The following is an 18567-nucleotide window of genomic DNA, read 5'->3' on the forward strand; positions in this document are numbered from 1 at the left end:
ATTCCAAGGTGGGTGTAATGTTATGCACGCAATAACATTATTATTTTAGTGTTTTCTTTAATTTACTTTATTTTATTTCAGTTTTAGGTCACAGGGATATTTTTAGAATTATTTATTAATAGGGATATTTTTAGAATATTTTATTCATATAGATATTTTTGTAATATTTTATTAAACCCTAACAGGGTGAACCCTATTTAAGGGGTAAGAGTAATGAGAAAAGGAAGCATTGAAGTATTAAGAATTAGGTTAAATCTAGCGTAAAGAGGTTTGAGATCACCTTCTTGATCTCGAGGTTATGATTTTCTTTAAAAGCCCACATATTCTCCTATCCTCCATTGATCTTCGTCTTCCCCATGTCTTCCTATTCCTACGGTATTGCCTGGAAGACCCGTAACACGTGGCAGATTGCAGATCCTCCCAAAGAATCCTTGTGTCAGATTCGGGGCCATAATATGTTAACCCCGTACGAAGATCCTTCACACGAAAAGAAGTGGGTAAGAATTCAATGGAAATATGATTAGTTTGGCAAAATTGAGAAGTAGAAATAAGATTCTTTTGCATGGTAGGAATACAAAGAACATTATTTAATAAAAATGTACTAGAGGGTGTAAAGAGATATTTGTAACCAGTATGAGTAATAGAAAGACACGTATCATCACCAATTATAATGTCGTCAGTACCGTCATAAGGTGTATGAAGAGAGAGATTACTCATGTCGGTGGTGACATGGTACGATGCTCCACTATCCATAAGTAAAGGATAACCAATAGGAGTGGTGGTGGTTGCAAGATGAGCACGTGGTTGCCATGATGTCGCATGACGAGGTAGCCAATGAGAGGTGGTGCTAGGAGCTTGGGGAGGTGGCAAAGACTGTTGCATCTGGCGAAAGACAAGACACTGTGGAACGTTGTGTCCTTTTTCCCAGCACAACTGGCAACAGCCAAGATAAGGTCGAGGTTGAGATCGACCATCCGGAGTGATGATATTGTGGAGACTAGAAGTAGTACCTGGTTGTGAACGTGATGAAGGCACCCCTTGCTGTCTGTGATTACAATTACTGGTCCTATCGAAATTGAACGAAGCACTGGCAGGATTTGCAGAAGCTGGAAATGGAGACTGAGCTTGTTGAACACGTAGCGAGACTTCTTTGTTGATGAGTTTTTCATGCAGCTCATTAAAAGAGATGGGCATGTTACGACCATTGATATTATCAATAAGTGGTTTGTACTCATCATTGAGCCCATCCAAAATTGTCTCAGTGAGATCCTCTTGATCCATGGGTTTTTCTAGCGCCTCAAGTTCATCAGCTCGCGTTTTAATATATTGCATATACTCGAAAATTGATTGAGATCCCTTAGTTGTATGTTTGAGTGTTTGAGTCACTCCTTGATATGTTTGATGTGACCTCTCGAGGGCCGAACATATGTACTAGCCGAAATAGTCCAGGCTTCATGACAGGTGCTTGAGTGAGTGATAAGTGGAATAATAGATAGCATTAGTGTACCGATAAGAGCACAAAAAATAAGCTTATTTTGACAAAGCCACGTAGTGTGTTCGGGGTTCAAAACAACATGATTATTGATCATCTTTGTGGCAGACGGTAGATAATAAGAACCATCAACGAACTTGAGAAGATCATAACCTAAAAGAATAGCCTCTATCTGAGCTTTCCGGCTAAAATAATTTGTGGAGGTGAGTTTGACCGATTTGTGGATGTGGAGTACCGTCAGCAGTGTGGCTGAGTCATGAGCATTGGGAATAGTAATACGAGAATCTTCAAAAGCCATGAGGAGTTTTTTTTTTCTCTCTCTGTAGCCACTCCCATCACTGCCACCACCAACGATTGGTACTTGAGCCTCGGTATCCTGACACCGAGCTTAGCCTTTGGTCCTCCCTACAGAACCCCACCACTCTATTCCGGAAGGTCTCTGTGACGAATGGGAGAGTAGGTGATACATAGGTGGTGTAAGAGGGTGAGCTTTTGGGTTGTTAGTATGAGAAAGAACTTTCTTGTTGGGACGTGTTAGTGTTTGTTTTGGAAAGTGATTTTGAGTTGGGACTGAGATGAAAAATAGAGACACAATGTATAGTATTGTTTATGGAAGGAATAGGGTAGGGATCATAATGAGGGAAGGTAACAGGATGAATTGTTAAGTAAAGAGGATTTGTTTGGGTAACAGAAGGAGCGCCCAAATGGATAGAAAATATGAGAAAGTTGACTGAATTTAATTATTCACTCTATCTGGTTCCCTAAACCCACATGAAACCTAAGAGGATTTCGAGAGAGACTAAAGAGACCTTTGTCCCTTTTGCATTTCTCCTTACTCTTAACAATATTTGTAATAATGATGAGATTACTCTTGAGCTCATTCTTACATTCGAATTCAAAAGGTAACCCTACGAACTTGGGAGATCATAACAGTCCTATTCATGCCCTCTTCATTGAGAGAGAGAGAGAGAGAGAGTGTTCACTAAATTAGTTGATATGCCTGGATTAAAAAAAAAAAAATCTTCCTTGGAGACCATAATCTCCTTCAACACGATGTGCACGTAAGTTGAAGTGAGGCCTCCCTGTTGTTGGGCCAATCTGTTTCGTAAAATGCCAAGCTGACTTGCTACTCAATCTCGTCTGTCTCCACAAAGTAGAAAATAAGTAGCAAACGTCGTGCTCACGCTTACTAGAAAAGCCGGCCAAAATTGCATAACAGAACAACCCTTGACCGGCGCTTTCAGGCAAGCAGAATTCCTGACCGCCGCGAGTAATTTGAGCTACCGCCACCCAGAAAATGCCCAAAGCTAGTAAACACAGAATTTGCGAGAATTCTCGCGCGTATGGAAATTGGGAGAATGACTCCACCTAAAAGCTTGGCAGTAAGCGGTGAAGCTTTTCTGCAACTAGACTATTCTTTCGTAACACGAGTCCCAAATCATTGAGGCCCAGCAGCCCCGATGCAGCAAGCACCCTAAGATAGGCCTTAAACATTTCGAGTCAGGTGAAGCTCTTACGGCTCCCATAAGATCTGTTTGAGGCTCTCTGTTTTCTATTAAAAAGCACACAAATTGGCTTCTTTGATGTTCAGTGTCTGCACTCTGCAGCAGCAGGTCAGTTTCTTGTAAAGGATCCTTTACCAGGACCAACTGCAGTAATGGATGTCTTCTCTGCTACTGACCACCCCCACAATACCTTTTCTTAACAGCACATGGGACTCGCTTTCAAAGAAATTCTGAACAGGGACCCTCCGGAGGATTATGTTCGAAGCTGAGAATCGAAGCTACTCCATTTTTATTTTTTTTCTTCTTCTACTGCAACGTTTCTTTTCTGAAGACCTAATTTGATACTACTTCTTTCAAGAGTCGAGACAAAGGAGTGTCTTCGTCGTCTAACCTAAACCATCTTTGTCTCACATGAGCAGTCATCCGTATTTGTTAAACAAAGCAGAGCAGAGATGGGAGTAAAAATAATAAGCGTATGAAGGAGAGAGAGAAAGCGGAGGTCGCAGCTGAGCAGCAGCTTTAAGAAAGTAATTCTTCAAGGGAATCCAAATGTTTCTTAGAAAAAAGAGTGTCACTTTCGGTGCTCATCGCTCTCTGCTCCTTTCTCACTTTCTCTGGGTGCCCTTCACGTGGCTGGGACCGCTGCCTCTCGAGACTCTGAGGGAGAGAAAGAGAGAAGACGAGTCTCGGTGGCTCGCTTGTCGGATGGAAGGATCGAAGGACGCCGGTGTTCTATATCTGTCACAACAGCTGTCCTTGTCAGACGAGCCCTAAAATAATATAACCCAAGAGAACAAAACACACTTAGTGACCACTTCCGCAGTTGGTCTGCGTGTCGCCACCCCCCCACCCTACGTGGCGTCGGCGTGCCCGGATACCACACGTGTTCCAAATCCGAATCCGAATCCGAATCCGAATCCAAATCCAAGCAGAAAAGAAAATTAGAAGAGTTGGGCTTCTGGCAAAAGTTTCATCAATCTTCACAGATGGAAATGCCCCAAACAATTCATAAAAATCATAATAAAAATCAATTTTGTAGACGCCCTTGTAGAGATTCAGGCCGCCCTACTGCTCTTTTATAATATATGTGCAGTTCTTTCTCTCTTTTTTTTCCGTCGTCGGTTTTCTGAGTAAAATACCAGGAGTGATTCATGGAGTGGGTGCAGCGGGAGGGGTGTGGCCGTCAGACCCACCTTTGGAAGGGTCATCGGAGGACTGTCGCAAGCCATCATCAGTCTCGTTCCGATTCATGTCTTCCATCATCCGGACAACCTCCTGGATGTGAGGCCGTTGGTCGGGGACGGTGGAGACGCAGGCCATCGCAATCTGCAGTAGCTGCACCATCTCCTCCTCGATATTCTGATATCTCATCAGCTCTACGTCGAACACCTCCGCCGTCCACTCCTCCCGAACCACCGATTGCACCCATCGCGGCAAGTCTATCCCCTCGTCTCCTAGCGACGCCTGGTTAGGAGCCTTCCCCGTCAATAGCTCCAGCAGCAGCACCCCGAAGCTGTACACATCCGACTTGAATGTCGCCTTCCGTGTCTCCACCACCTCCGGGGCACGGTAACCCGCAACCCGATTTGGAGGGCCTGTTTGCCCAAACAGCGGGTTCAGCCCGAAATCGGAAACGGCAGCCTCCAGGTCTGTACGGAGGAGGACGTTGGACGACTTGATGTTGCCGTGCACGATCTTACCCATCAGGTGAAGGTGGGCGATACCCCGTCCTGCAGCTAGAGCGATTTTCATCCGGTTGTCCCAGTCCAGAGGAGTGCGCCCTGAACCTCGACTCCCTGTACAGATTCGCCGGCCGCCGAACAAATTATCAATTTAAAGTATAAAGTATGAAGAGAGAATCATGGGGAAAAAAGGAATCAGTTCAAAGAATTTGACTGAAAACGATGGAAGGAAGCCAATTGCGAACTTGCTAATTAGTCAAGCTGCTAGCCAGAGTCGTTTTCCACGATAGAAACCGAAGAGTCAGCTTGTCATTATTTAACATAATAATAGCAAAAAAATGCTCTAATCTGGGAATCTGATCATCCGTTTCAACCATTCGATCTCAAGGACGGCCAGAAGAACCCTACTTTTACACGCATGAATGGTCACCTAAAAGCCTCGATCACGGCACGAATGAACGAACGAACGAGTAAGCAACAAACAAGAAAAGAAAACAAGCAGGAATAGAAAAACTTTTTCTTGGGACTCTGACGAAACCAATTCTGGCAATGGTTTACGCGGATCAATAGCCGTCTTAGAGAAGAGCGCGGAAAATAAATGACGGCATGTTTGTCGAAGACGAGAAGGAAACTTGATATTCCAGTTCACCGGGAGTGGACTCGTTCCACAACCGTCCGGCACAGAGTTGCTGGACAGTACCATCTGATTTTTCCCAACTTCTAAAATTCAAACGACAAAATTAAAGGTTAAAGTATTCACACCCTGAAAATTTTAGTTGAACGCCATGGCTCCACCTCCCCTCCTTCCCGGGTTTTGCGTTTTATGACAGAAAACAAAGTGCCCTCTGTAACTAAAAAGTAAAATCGTGTGTTTTCTGAGCCTAACAGAGTAAATCCCTAATCTATGGCAAAAAACACTAAAACAGCTGAAGATTTCTTCAGAAGCCAGAGAGCAATGTCGCTTAATAATGAAGTAAAATGTCCGGAAAATCTGAAGGGATGTTAGAGAATTTACCATGCAAAAGCGCAGATAAGCTTCCGGCAGCCATGAAATCATAGACAAGAAGCTTCTCGTCTTTGGAATAGTAAAAGGCCCGTAAAGGAACGACATTTTCGTGTTTCACCTTACCGAGTGCCTCCATTTGCATTTCAAATTCCTTCTTCGCAACAGTTACATCTTTCAATCTCTTAACCACTACTGTGGTGCCTTCCTCCAAAACCGCCTTATACGAAGTCCCAACGCTTCCTTTCCCCAAAACTTCCGCAGACGCTCGCAATAGATCTTCCAAATCGAAGCTATAAAGACCACCGTCGAAGAATACTAGTTTGTTCCTCTCTCCCTCTATCGCTCCCGACCCTATCTCGTCTTTTGAAGAAGATGTAACTGTCTCCGCCACAGGGACGGCCCGCGGCGCCGCCTTTGGCGCCCTTGCCGAGGCCCCTCGTAGCCGTCGACGAAGTAAGCATAGCAACAGAATCAAGAGCAGAGCAAGTAAAACCGCGGCCGATGCGACGGATATTGCGATAATAGCCGCCGTAGAGAGCTTCTTAGACTTTCTGCCAACTGGGGTCAGTGGCAAAATCGTCGAGGGAGATGGGGCGGGAGGGAAGAAAGGGTTGCAAGGAGTTAAGGGTCCACCGCAGAGATTAATGTTGCCCGCGAAGGACGATTCCGGGAATCCGCTGAGCGATTGTGGGATAGACCCGTTGAGATTGTTATTCGCAACGTTGAAGGTATCTAATTTTGGGACACTGATGCTGGGAAGCTTACCGGAGAAACTGTTGTTTTGCAGGAGAAGACCTGTCAAACGAGTTAGATTGTTGACAGAGAAGGGTATATCTCCAGAGAAGTTGTTAAAGGACAGGTCTAGCCTGGTTAGTCGACTCAATTGAGAGAGAGAAATGGGGAAGTCCCCCGACAAGAGATTGTTCTGGAGGTAAAGGCTTCGGAGAAGTTTAAGATTAGAAAAATCGGAAGGGAGGCTACCGGATAGGTGATTCGAACGGAGACTAAGAACCCGGAGTTCACTCAGACGACCGATTGTGCCGGTAGAAATCCCACCGACGAGGCCGACGCCGGGGAGACGAAGCGAGACAACATGGGACTGGTTGGCGTCGCACTGGACGCCGACCCAGTTGCAGGCCGAGGTGGAGGCGTTCCATTGGAGACGATTCTCGTGAGGGATTTGGGAGAGGAAGGCAAGGAGCGCTTGTTTATCCTCAATAGGCTCGCAGTTGACTCGATTAGAGAGAGAAAACAAGAGAAAGGATAAGAGTACAAAAGGATTAAATGCCATTGAAGGACTTCGCGGAGAAAAGGGAAAAGCTGATGTCGATCAGGCTTATAATGGAGGTTTTCTAAGAGGAAAGCTGGCAGTTTCCCGGCGAGTAGCCATGCGTACTTTCAGAGAGAGAGAGAGAGAGAGAAAGAGAGAGAAGGGAGTACCGAGGGGGAGAGAATAATAAAGTGAGAAAGCAGAGGGAAAGATGAGCTACGCTATATGATAGAAGCCGTAGAGAAACATACCGGCACCGTTTCGGATCTATATCGGACCCGTCTCCGAAAAAATATCAACTAAACAGTTACAACTTACAAGCTTACAGGTAAAGAGAGTGTCCAGTTTAAAAGCGCACAGGTGGGGTCCACCCAACGATGTTTCTCTTGAATCCGATACCATTTGGAGGGATCGATCCGTTTCTTCTATTTTTACTTTTACTGCCAAAGTTATCATGTGACGACAAACGTACGAAATGACGAAGTCACCCCTGCTCTGTTCTTTGTCCTTGCTCGTACGGCAGACACATTTAATGGTTTTTTTGTTCTCAAACGCGTTATTCTGTACAGGGTTATTATTATTATTTCCGTTTTATACAAAAAAAAAAATGATCTTGATCGGTCGGACGGTTGAGATAATCGTTCATCGTACGGTTTAGATTACCATCCTATGTCTTGTATAGGGTAACCCTAAACCTGATTATTACGACAATGCTTTTTGTTTAAGGGATGTCACGTAGCGGTGGTCCATTTTAAGATCAGGGAGTGTGAGGTGCCAGCTCTGACTAATAATTGGTCACCACATGCTTGGGTGGTCCCACGCCACAGTTCCCGTGAACTTTCACTTTTAGTGTAAGAAAGACAATGTCGCCTTTAGATTTCGTAAGGGAGGAGGTATTTGACTCATTGCTTGGGCTTCTTTCTCTTCTTTTAAAACGAAGATGGAGAAGCAGCAGCAGCAGCAAAGTTTTACCAGGTTATGGACGTGATTGCGTGACATTTGCAGGCGACTATGCGCCTTTGCTTTGCTGTCTTACATTACTCACCACCGTTCTTCCCCATATCAACAATAATTTATTAATAGATGCCATCCTCTTCTTTGGATCGTAAATCTTTAAGCCTTTTCGGTGTTCAGAACATGCCCAGCCACTGCTACCCAGAATTTACTTTCGTAAGACGATGAAGAACAAGAAGGTGGCTTGCTTAATTGAACACGATAAGGTTTATTGTTGGGTCAAGCGAGCTCAACAACTATGTCATTCAGTTTCTTCGATGGAGTTATGACTTACTGACTCACAGTTGAATGGTTTGCTGCAGACCCACATCCACTTTTGTGTCTCTCTTTCTTGCAAGAATGGAGGATTGGGTATAAAGCTAAGCCATCATTGTCACAAGGACCTTTCCCTCGTACCAGCTCCGTTTCTTCTTTTTCCTTGCAATTCATTTCCCATCATCCAGCATAGAGAACAATAATATTCCCTAGTCTCTGTTAACCCCCCCCCCCCCCCCCCCCGTCTCTCTGCTCTTGCTTGTCTGTAATTAATACGAGAGCCTGTCTGATATGACTTTGCAGCGTAAACAACGAAAAGGCAGCATGGATGGTTGATAGTTGCAACTAACATTCGTAATTTTATACATTTTTTTCATTAAACTTCACTACTAGTCGAAAAAGTTCGTGTGGATTCACCAAATTTATCTCATGGCTGATGCTATTTCCTTTACAAAATGAAGATAAGACGTTGTATCTGCTTCTCGCGATCTTCCAGTGCTTTTCAACTGTAAAAAAGGGGAGGGAACGCTGCCGCTTCGGTTTTAAAATCTCTGCAAACGAAAAGCTAACACTGTAACGTACCTCTGCAATCTTCTGAAACTTCCTGTAAAAGACATCTTCCTTGCTAGCTTTATGTTCAAGCAAGGAATAATATTAGGTGGGCGGAGGAGAAAATGTGGACCGCCTCCGAGACGCTTCTGACGGGTTTTTTTATCAAAATAACCAATTTTAAAAATATATTTTGAGAAACAATAATACCATTAATTTATTTTGAAAAATATCTAACTTTGACCGGTCAACTATACATGTGTATAGTCAAAGGTGATACATAAACTTTGACTGCTTATGTATCACCACATCATCAGTACAGTGTAAGTAGATAAACACATCGACTGCCATGTCACTATCCCGACACGTCATCTACCACGTAAGCTTGCTACATCATTAAATGATAAAAATTTTGAATAAATTTTTTATTTTATTTTAAAAATCAAATTTATGAATACACTTTTTATTACCTTATATCTAATATAATAAATTATTAAAATTCTAATAAACAATTAAAAAATTAGCTCTTACTTATTTAACACCATTTATCCTCTCTAACTTTAGCTTTCGTTGCGGCGTCATTCACGTATCCTCACCTCTCTTCCAACTAGTCGGCACTATGTCGCCCCCCCCTCTCTCAGTGCCTTCTTCCTCCTCTGCCCCTCTCACCTCGCCCGCCCCTTACTCATGTCTGCCTCGCCCTGGAAACTAACGATAAGATTGACGAAGGCTCCCAGGTTGTACTTGTGTGCCCTCCTCTAGTTCAGTTTTAGGTAGCAGAAGAGGAGCTCCTCCATGAAGTTTCAGTCCAAGGGTGGTTGGGCTCCCTCTCTTTGCCGCGCCTCCACCATCTCCTGCATGGAGCGCCTTAAGTCATCGTAGGGGCACCGCGAGTACGTCGGAACAGCGAACCAGTCGCCCAGGAGGCGGGCATCCCCGGCAGTAGAGGAGGCGTTGTTTGTTGTTTCCAAGCTCGGCTGAGGTCCATCGAACAGCAAGTTGTCGTCGGAAGTGGAGACAAAGAAATGATGGGAAGAGTGTAGATTCGGTAGTGTTCTCACGAATGTGGGTGATTCATAGAGGACCACATTCTTGCTAGCTTCTTCTAGTGAACAACAATGCAATGGAAGCTTGTAGACCAGGCTTCCATTCGCCAGAACCGATGGATCATAGATCTGACATAGACGGATCACAACGCCAGAATTAGAACTTTTTAGTTTACAATTTTGTATATAAATATGTGATGTAATGGTTTGTAAAGATCGTGGTGAATAAAGCTTTAATCTTTACATGGTATCAGAAGTCCTTCCGATCCTGTTTCCAGTGTCATTTTCTTATTTCCTCTTCGATGAGTAACCCTCTTCCGCCATCCCGTTGTTCATCGCTGTCGTAGCAGTGTCCAGCCTAGCAATGGAAAACAAGAGTTCCCTCCTAGATCTTTCATCGCTCGATCTGTCGAAAAGTTTTTCTTCGACTACCACCACCCTCACCCAAAGAGCACAATCGCTCGGCGACCTCACGCGGTTGGAAACGAGCATCCCCCCATCACCGGCTCGAAAAGCGACGCCAATCGAAATCTATCGGAGACAAGCTGCAACATCTCGGACATTCGCTGAAATACCAGCTGCCCGCTATTGGAAAAGAAGGAGACGAGCCGCACGACTCGCTTCTGTCGTGCTGCCCAGAACCAGGTTCTCTCAGTCCACTCTGGTTGGCACAGCAAATTGGGTTCGCACCGGACCCAACTCGGTCCAACAGGTAAGGTAAAAAAAAATGGACGCTGATTCCTTTTCTCAAATTCTCCCATTCCATACCCTCATCCATATGATTACCATTAAACTTTCTTCCACAAGATATCTCTTGTGGAAAAGCCAACTTCTTCCTCTTTTGGAGAGTAATAATTTTCTCCCCTATGTAGATGGAACTCTCACGCCACCACCTCAGTTTGCTACCATAGATTCTACCATTCCTACTACTGAATATTTGCAATGGAGAGCAATGGATCAACGCATTATCAGCCTCCTCCTTTCCTTCCTCACCGAGTAGGCAATGGCTGAAGCCATTGGCTTTTCCAATGCACGTGAGGTCTGGATCGCACTGGAAAATGCCTTCAATCATTGGTCGAAGGCTCGGGAAATCCGACTCAAAGACGATCTTCAGCAGGTAAAGCGCAAAAATCAATCCGTTGTCACTTATACACGCACTTTCAAGAGTTTATGCGATTAGCTTCACGCAATCGACAGACCAGTCGACAACACCGACAAACTCCACTGGTTTCTCCATGGACTTGGTGTCGAATTTTCCACCTTCTCCGTCACACAAATGGCCCTTACGCCTCTCCCTCGCTTCTCTGACCTCGTCTCCTGAGCAGAGAGCTTTGAGCTCTTTCAAAAATCACTTGAAAGCTCTGTCTCTCTTGCTGCTGCTTTTGCTACCACAACCCGAGGATCAGACCGATCGATCTGTCGCAACTCTGGTTGCACCCATGGACGAACAAATGGTTCTGGCAGCAACTATGCCAACCGAGCCTGACCTCATTCAACACAGGGCCGTCGACCTCATCGCTATCAGATATGTCATCTTGATGGTCGCTATGTTGATCAATGCAATCAACGTTATGCCCACAGTGAGACAAATGAGTCTCCTGCTCATCATGCCAAGGCGTTCACAGGATCATGTTTTCTCACTGGATCAACACCCTCCGACTGGTTCTTGGACACTGGGGCATTTGCTCATATGTCCATTAACACATCCATCCTAGATCAGTCTGCTTCGTACATGGGTAAGGACTTTGTAATTGTGGGGAATGGTGCCTCCTTACCTATCTCCCATACTGGTATTATCTCTCCTACCCCAAATATTTAGTTGTTAGATGTTTTAGTTGTTCCACATCTCATTAAAAATCTTATCTCCATCAGTAAATTAACATCTGATTTTCCTCTCACCGTTACCTTTACTAACAATTTTTTTCACAATTTAGAATCGTCTCACAGGAATGGTGGTGGCAACCGGTAAAAGAGATGGAGGCTTATATGTGTTGGAGTGTGGCAACCCTGCCCTTCCTTCGGTCCTTAAAAATAAATTTTTACACGCTTCCTATGACTTATGGCATGCTCACCTAGGACTTGTAAATCATTCAATTATTTCTTCTTTACATAAACAAGGACATCTTTATCTTACCTCTTTATTGCCTTCTCCATCCTTATGTAGTTCATGTCAACTTGCTAAAAATCATCGTATACCTTATCTACGTCATGAACATAGATCATCTCATGTATTAGACCTTATTCATTGTGACATATGGGGGCCCTGCACCTGTCAAATCCCATTTAGGATATGCATATTATCTTCATTGATGATTTTTCCCGATTCACTTGGCTTTATCCTTTGAAATTCAAATCAGATTTTTGTAATATTTTTACCCAATTTCAAAAACTTGTGGAAAATCAATAGTTGGCACATATTAAAAAAATTTCAAAGTGATGGTGGAGGAGAATTTACAACTAATTCCTTCCAGACTCATCTTCGTACTTTTGGAATCCATCATCAAATTTCTTGCCCATATACAACTGCCCAAAATGGACTTGCAGAACGCAAACACCGTCATGTGACTGAAACTGGTTTGACACTTCTTTTTCATTCTCATCTTTCTCCTCGCTTTTGGGTTGAAGCCTTCAGCACTGCAGCTTATATCATCAACCGGTTACCCACATCATTCTTGACGGTAAATCACCGTTTGAACTTTTATATAGTTATGTTCCAAATTATGAAAATTCTCATCCCTTTGGTTGTCATGTATATCTTTGCTTATGTGATTATATGACTAACAAATTTTCACCTCGTAGTCTTCCATGCATTTTTTAGGTTATAGTCCCTCTTATAAAGGGTTTTGCTGCCTTAATCTAATCACCTCACGGCTCTACATCACCTACCATACCCAATTTGATGAAACCAACTTTCCTTTCATAAAATCATCTCAAGCTCACCCCCCTTCCTCTCTCCATTTTTCCAACTTTCTAGAACCCAGTCTTATCCATACAAAAACTCCTTCCTCCTTACACCATTCTCCGCACATTACTCAATCTGGATTAAACCCATGTTCAATATGCACTGACGATGCAACCATGCAGACTATTGATTCTTTTGCAGGTCCCTCCTCGTCACATCAAATGTCCACTCCGACACCGCCCGAGACACAAATCACTCCTCCTACTCCACTGGGTTCTCATCCTATGCTAACCCGAGGTAAAGCTGACATTTTCAAACCTCGCCATCCAGCCAACCTCGGTATCGTGGGCTTCTTAGGATTTCTCTTTGCTCTCCTTGTCTCTACTGAGCCGAAAGGATTCAAATCTGCCGCTAAGAATCTAGTTTGGCATGCTGTCATGGATGACAAAGTTCGAGCTCTGCAAAATAATCGGACCTGAATTTTAGTCCCTCGACCTACAAACACCAATATTGTGGGTTCCAAATGGGTGTTTCGAACAAAATACCTGCCTGATGGATCCATTGAGCGCCTCAAAGCACGCCTCGTTGCCAAGGGCTACTTTCAAATCCCTGGTCTTGATTACACTGACACCTTTAGCCCTGTGGTAAAAGCTACTACTGTCCGGGTTGTGCTCTCTCTTGCTGTTACCAACAAATGGCCTCTTCACCATCTTGATGTCAAGAATGTATTCCTCAATGGTACTCTCACTGAAAATGTTTACATGGAAAACCTCCTGGGTACATTGACTCTCGTTTTTTGCATCATGTATGTCAGTTAAAAAAAGCTCTCTACGGTCTCAAGCAAGCTCCTCGTGCTTGGTTCCAGCGCTTCAGCTCCTTTGTTACTCAACTTGGATTCTCGTGCAGTCGTGCTGACACTTCTCTATATGTTTTCATCAGCATTCAAACACTATATATATGGTCTTCTATGTTGACGATAAAATTATTACTAGCAACAAGTCAACCCTTATCACCAGGTTCACTCGTAAGCTTCATTCTGAGTTTGCAACTAAAGATTTCCGTTGATAGATGCCAGATTCTGACATGAGAACTAGGTTAATTATAATAGAATAGCCCTTATAATTGTGTAATAGGTGGTTATTTATCGGTTTTCAAATGAAACATGTATTTATTGAATTTGGCATTAATCACTGTCTATATTGCATATTTTTCTCTCCTGAATTATATTTCATTGCTTTTAGGGTTTATTTCTTCCTGAAATGATTTTTATGGATTCAATTATGGAATTTCAGGAAAATTTTGGTGGAGAAGGAGATATCTACAAAAATGCCATTAGTGAAAGAGGGAGATTTTTAGGGTAACAATGTTTTGAAGGAAAAAGGGGGGAAAAAAGGGGACCGTTGACTGGAAGGGGGGAGCAGCCGCTGGCGAAAGGAGAGGAGAGCTCGAGAGAATCTCCCTCCAGCCTCCGAACGTTGTTTGTCACCATCGTCCACCACCATCTGGCAACCGAGAACAGACCCAAGGAGAGCTCAAGAGAGTCTCTGTCGCGACGAGTTCGACGTTGCCATTTTTTGCTCGCCAGGCCGAGAGGTGACCTGAGAGGGCTCCACCGGCGCCGATTCCGCATTCTGACCATCCTCCGAAGTTACCCATTTCTGAAGCTATTCCGACTCCGATCGAGAGTCGAGAGAGCTGGTCAGAGGATTTCGGCTCCATTCCGTCGTCTGCCGCACCACCTCCATCCGTGGGTTTCTATCCTTCTTCGCCGGCGTCGTCTCTACCTCCGGCCACTCGCTATTGCAACCCGAAGCCATCAATTTTCTGAAATTGCAGCACCCGTGAGAACGAACCTTTGCTGCCCAGCGAGAGGAAGGAGAAGGGGAGTAATCCGTCATTTTGTAATTTAATTTTCCTATAGTTTGAACTTAGGTTTTGAATGTTTATTAAATTTGATATGAGAATTAATGTTTATCGAATATTTGTTTTTCGGATATTTGATTAAATTAGCTAGTTAGGGTAGGATTATAATTTTGGTTAGATTTTGGTATTTTAATCTTATTTCTGTCTTTAACTTTATGCGCCCGAGAGGGGCTAAACTCAAGGATTGAGAAACCGGATTCGTGATTACGTGGCACTCGAGAGAGGCACAAATCACGATAAAATTCAAAGTTGATAATTTTAGCATCATCACAATAGAAAATTGATTCTCTGGATTCTATTGTAATCCGATCTCTCATTAACTCTAGGCGCCCGAGAGGGGCTAGACACAAGGATTGAGAATCCGGATTCGTGGTTACGTGGCGCTCGAGAGGCACGAATCACGGTAAAATCTAGAGTTGACGTTTCCTGTTGTGCAAGTAGTTAATTAGGTTATTGTTTGATAATTTTGGATATAATTAGTGTTTAGTTCAGATTAATTCATCATATTTGGTTAGGCTAATTGATTGAAGAATACACAAAATTCAGTCCTCCCTGTGGATATGACCCTCGCTTCCTGCTAGATTACATGAACAATTCGTACGCTAGTGAGGTATAAAAGCCGATGCAATTAAATTTCACATCACGTTTTTGGCGTCGTTGCCGGGGAGGCACGTATTAAGTGTATTTCTTTGTTCTCCATGGTCCTAGGTTAGGATTTAAAAAAAAACACATGCTTATGACTCCTATTGGGATGTCTCTATTTCGCCTAGTGTTCGGCAAAGTATGTCATCTACCTGTTGAGCTTGAGCATAGAGCTTATTGGGCCATTAAGGCTTTGAATTTTGATTTAGCTCAAGCGGGTGAGGAGAGGAAATTGCAATTGAATGAGTTGGAGGAGATACGTCATGATGCTTATGAGAATGTCAAACTGTATAAGGAGCAAACAAAACTTTTACATGATAAATCTATTTTTCGCAATTTTTTTACTGTTGGGCCGAATGTTTTACTTTATAACTCACGATTGCATTTGTTTCCAGTGACACTAAGATCCAGGTGGTCAACGAGTCGGTCTTCAACGTCAACTGTCAGCGACTCAAACCGTATCTTGAGAATGTCCCCACACCGGAGAAGGTGATGGTGATTTTCTTGGAGGAACCTGTCCATTCATCTTGACTGTGTCAGAGTCTTGCTTACGACTATAAACTTAGCATATTGTGGGCAATCCCCACGTTTCTATCCCTTTGTACATTATAGTTTTTATTTTTGGTTTATTCATTCTTATTGGGATAACCTTTGGTATACTTTGGTCTTGATTGATTGGAGGTCCCCCGGCGATGCCGGCCCCGTCATGGACTCAGGGTACTCTCTTGCTGGCTGAGAGCGTAAATGGTTCCAGTAGCCGATGACCAGACTTTTGGTACCTGGTTTGAGAGGTCTGTACTCAAACAACCGTTCTGGGATTGACCAGTTCGATCTTGAAGTATTGAATGAAAACCTTATGGTGAGTAACTCAAGGACTTGTGTTCAGCGCGTGATTCCTATTGCCTTCAGTGGCCAGTCACACGGAGATTTCTTCAAAGTGTGATGTGGGATAACGGTTTCATCTACGGATGATTACCTATGGGTACGATTGATACGAGTAAACCGTCTTCGAGGGAGACTATGTATCATTCCTGGGGGTCTTTATTGACTCTTAGGTATTATTGTTGATGACCAAACACATATGGTCCCACCTATGGATTTAGGAGCCTTGAGGGAGCTTAACCCTTACTCTGCTAGAGTATAACTAGCTAAGCTGTGAGTCAACTAGAGTAGTAGCTACTAGACGAGAAGACCTGCACCAGAACCGACGTTAAGGCCAACAATAAATCGTCTAGTAAATCAGATATTTTAGTGATTGTTAGTTGGTTTGTTTGAGGATGTGTCATGCTCTAGGTTTGGGGGTGTTTGCTGATATCTCTTTTCCTTGCACTGTTTTGGCTTCGCTTTACTTCTTGTGTGCCAATGGAGCATGTGGTTTCCATGAGTTTTATTATTCTTTAGTTGTTATTCCTTTTTGTAGTCGTTCTGGTGTTTTAATTTTTCCCCATTGAGGACAATGTCAGGTTTAGGTTTGGGGGGGGGGGGACGGTTCTTTTATGTCTTAGCAATGATTTTCTTTTGATTTTTGTTCGTGGTTTTCAAATTACTCCTCTTAGTATGTGGTTAACTTTAGTAGAGTTAAAATAAGTTGCTCAAATGTGTTTCAAAATTTTTCGTAAAACTGTGTAGAATATGCCTATTAGAAATCTGATATCATTTGTTGTGATCCATGAGAATTTAGTGGATAACTTACTATTGCATTAGACTTGGAACTTAGTTGCAAAAGAGAACATGTAAATCTAGTGTTGATCTATGTTAGTCTGAATAGTCTTGTATTCCTAGTTGAACTCATTCTTTTTTATATCTCAGTGAAATTCCTTTTTGTAATGTATGAATGCAAATGGAAATGCTCTTGCTTGCAAAAGACAGATAACCTCAAAAACAACATGGGCAAACCCAGGGACATGCACCAGAACAGTCTGTTACTTAAAAATAAGTGCATGTGCAGTGAAGACGAATACAAAATGGTGGTAATACCAAAAGTATTCAATGAAACAAAAATTACGCTGGTAATAGCAAAAATGCGCTGGTAATAGCGAAATATGGGTTTAAATCTGGAAGCAATGAGTTTCTTTAACTTTGATGATGAATTGTAAGTTGAAAGAAGTTGTAGGTCAAGATTGAAATTTGTATACTTCTTTTGTGAGATTGTCAGACAACAGGCTTACTCTACTATTTTCTTTTAATTGTGATGTGACCAAGATTTTATTGTTATTTGTTGCCTCTTTGTTCTATTGAAGTAATTGCTTATGGGTCACATTGGTTCAGGTGGAGTAACAATGAGTGTATTTGGATTGATAATGTGCTATATTTTATACAGGTTTTCAAATTGAGCAGGGTTTCAAATGATTTTCAAATATTTTACAATACTAAGTGTTAGTCATATGATAATGAGGAGTAAATTTTCTTCAGTTTTCTTTTTATATTGTTGATTTAGATGAATTTTGTGGGTAAATTCCATGCAAACCCTCACGAGACACAACTCGTCCACTACCGTCAAGTAGGGGTTTAACGGCTTGTTGCATACGCTAAATGCAATCGTGTTCCCTACGAAAGTGGTATTTTGTTTTCCTAGGCTTAATTTTGGTTCTATTGTTGTTTTGCTAGGGATTTGCAAAAATTTAGGTTTGGGGGTGTGATAGATGCCAGATTCTGACATGAGAACTAGGTTAATTATAATAGAATAGCCCTTATAATTGTGTTATAGGTGGTGATTTATCGGTTTTCAAATGAAACATGCATTTATTGAATTTGGCATTAATCACTGTCTATATTGCATATTTTTCTCTCCTGAATTATATTTCATTACTTTTAGGGTTTATTTCTTCCTGAAATGATTTTTATGGATTCAATTATGGAATTTCAGGAGAATTTTGGTGGAGAAGGAGATATTTACCAAAATGCCATTAGTGAAAGAGGGAGATTTTTAGGTAACAACGTTTTGAAGAAAAAAGGGGGGAAAAATAGGGAACCGTTGACTGGAAGGGGGGGTGCAGCCGCCGGCGCAAGGAGAGGAGAGCTCGAGAGAGTCTCCCTCTAGCCTCCGAACACCGTTCGTCAACGTCGTCCACCACCATTCGGCAACCGAGAACAGACCCGAGGAGAGCTCTAGAGAGTCTCCGTCGCGGTGAGTTCGACGCTGCCATTTTCTGCTCGCCAGGCCGAGAGGTGACCTGAGAGGGCTCCTCCGGCACCGATTCCGCATTTCGACCATCCTCCGACGTCGATTACCCAATTCCGAAGCTATTCCGACTCTGACCGAGACTCGAGAGAGCCGGTCA

The 18567-nt window shown here is 43.0% G+C and overlaps 1 protein-coding gene across 1 annotated transcript; it reads right to left on the reverse strand.

Annotated features, from left to right (window-relative positions):
• Positions 1-3953: 3953 nt before the first annotated feature.
• Positions 3954-7224, reverse strand: LOC137949680 (probable inactive receptor kinase At2g26730). The gene is made up of 2 exons (XM_068795812.1): positions 5695-7224; positions 3954-4793 (listed from the first exon to the last, which is right to left on the reverse strand). The coding sequence occupies exons 1-2, from the start codon at positions 6974-6976 to the stop codon at positions 4147-4149; spliced, it is 1929 nt and encodes a 642-aa protein (XP_068651913.1). The 5' UTR covers positions 6977-7224; the 3' UTR covers positions 3954-4146.
• Between the last annotated feature and the right edge of the window lie 11343 nt (positions 7225-18567).

The sequence above is a fragment of the Aristolochia californica genome, unplaced genomic scaffold (assembly GCF_029961685.1).
Source record: "Aristolochia californica isolate CCGP_79_NKW_82.1479 unplaced genomic scaffold, dmAriCali1.0.hap1 SCAF_14, whole genome shotgun sequence".
NCBI classification, from domain to species: Eukaryota; Viridiplantae; Streptophyta; class Magnoliopsida; order Piperales; family Aristolochiaceae; genus Aristolochia; species Aristolochia californica.

Coding starts and splice junctions, on each gene's coding strand:
- LOC137949680 (XM_068795812.1), bottom strand. CDS start 6,976: ATGGCATTTAATCCTTTTGTACTCTTATCCTTTCTCTTGTTTTCTCTC. Junction 4,794..5,694: donor CTTATCTGCGCTTTTGCATG/GTAAATTCTCTA, acceptor GAATCTGTACAG/GGAGTCGAGGTTCAGGGCGC.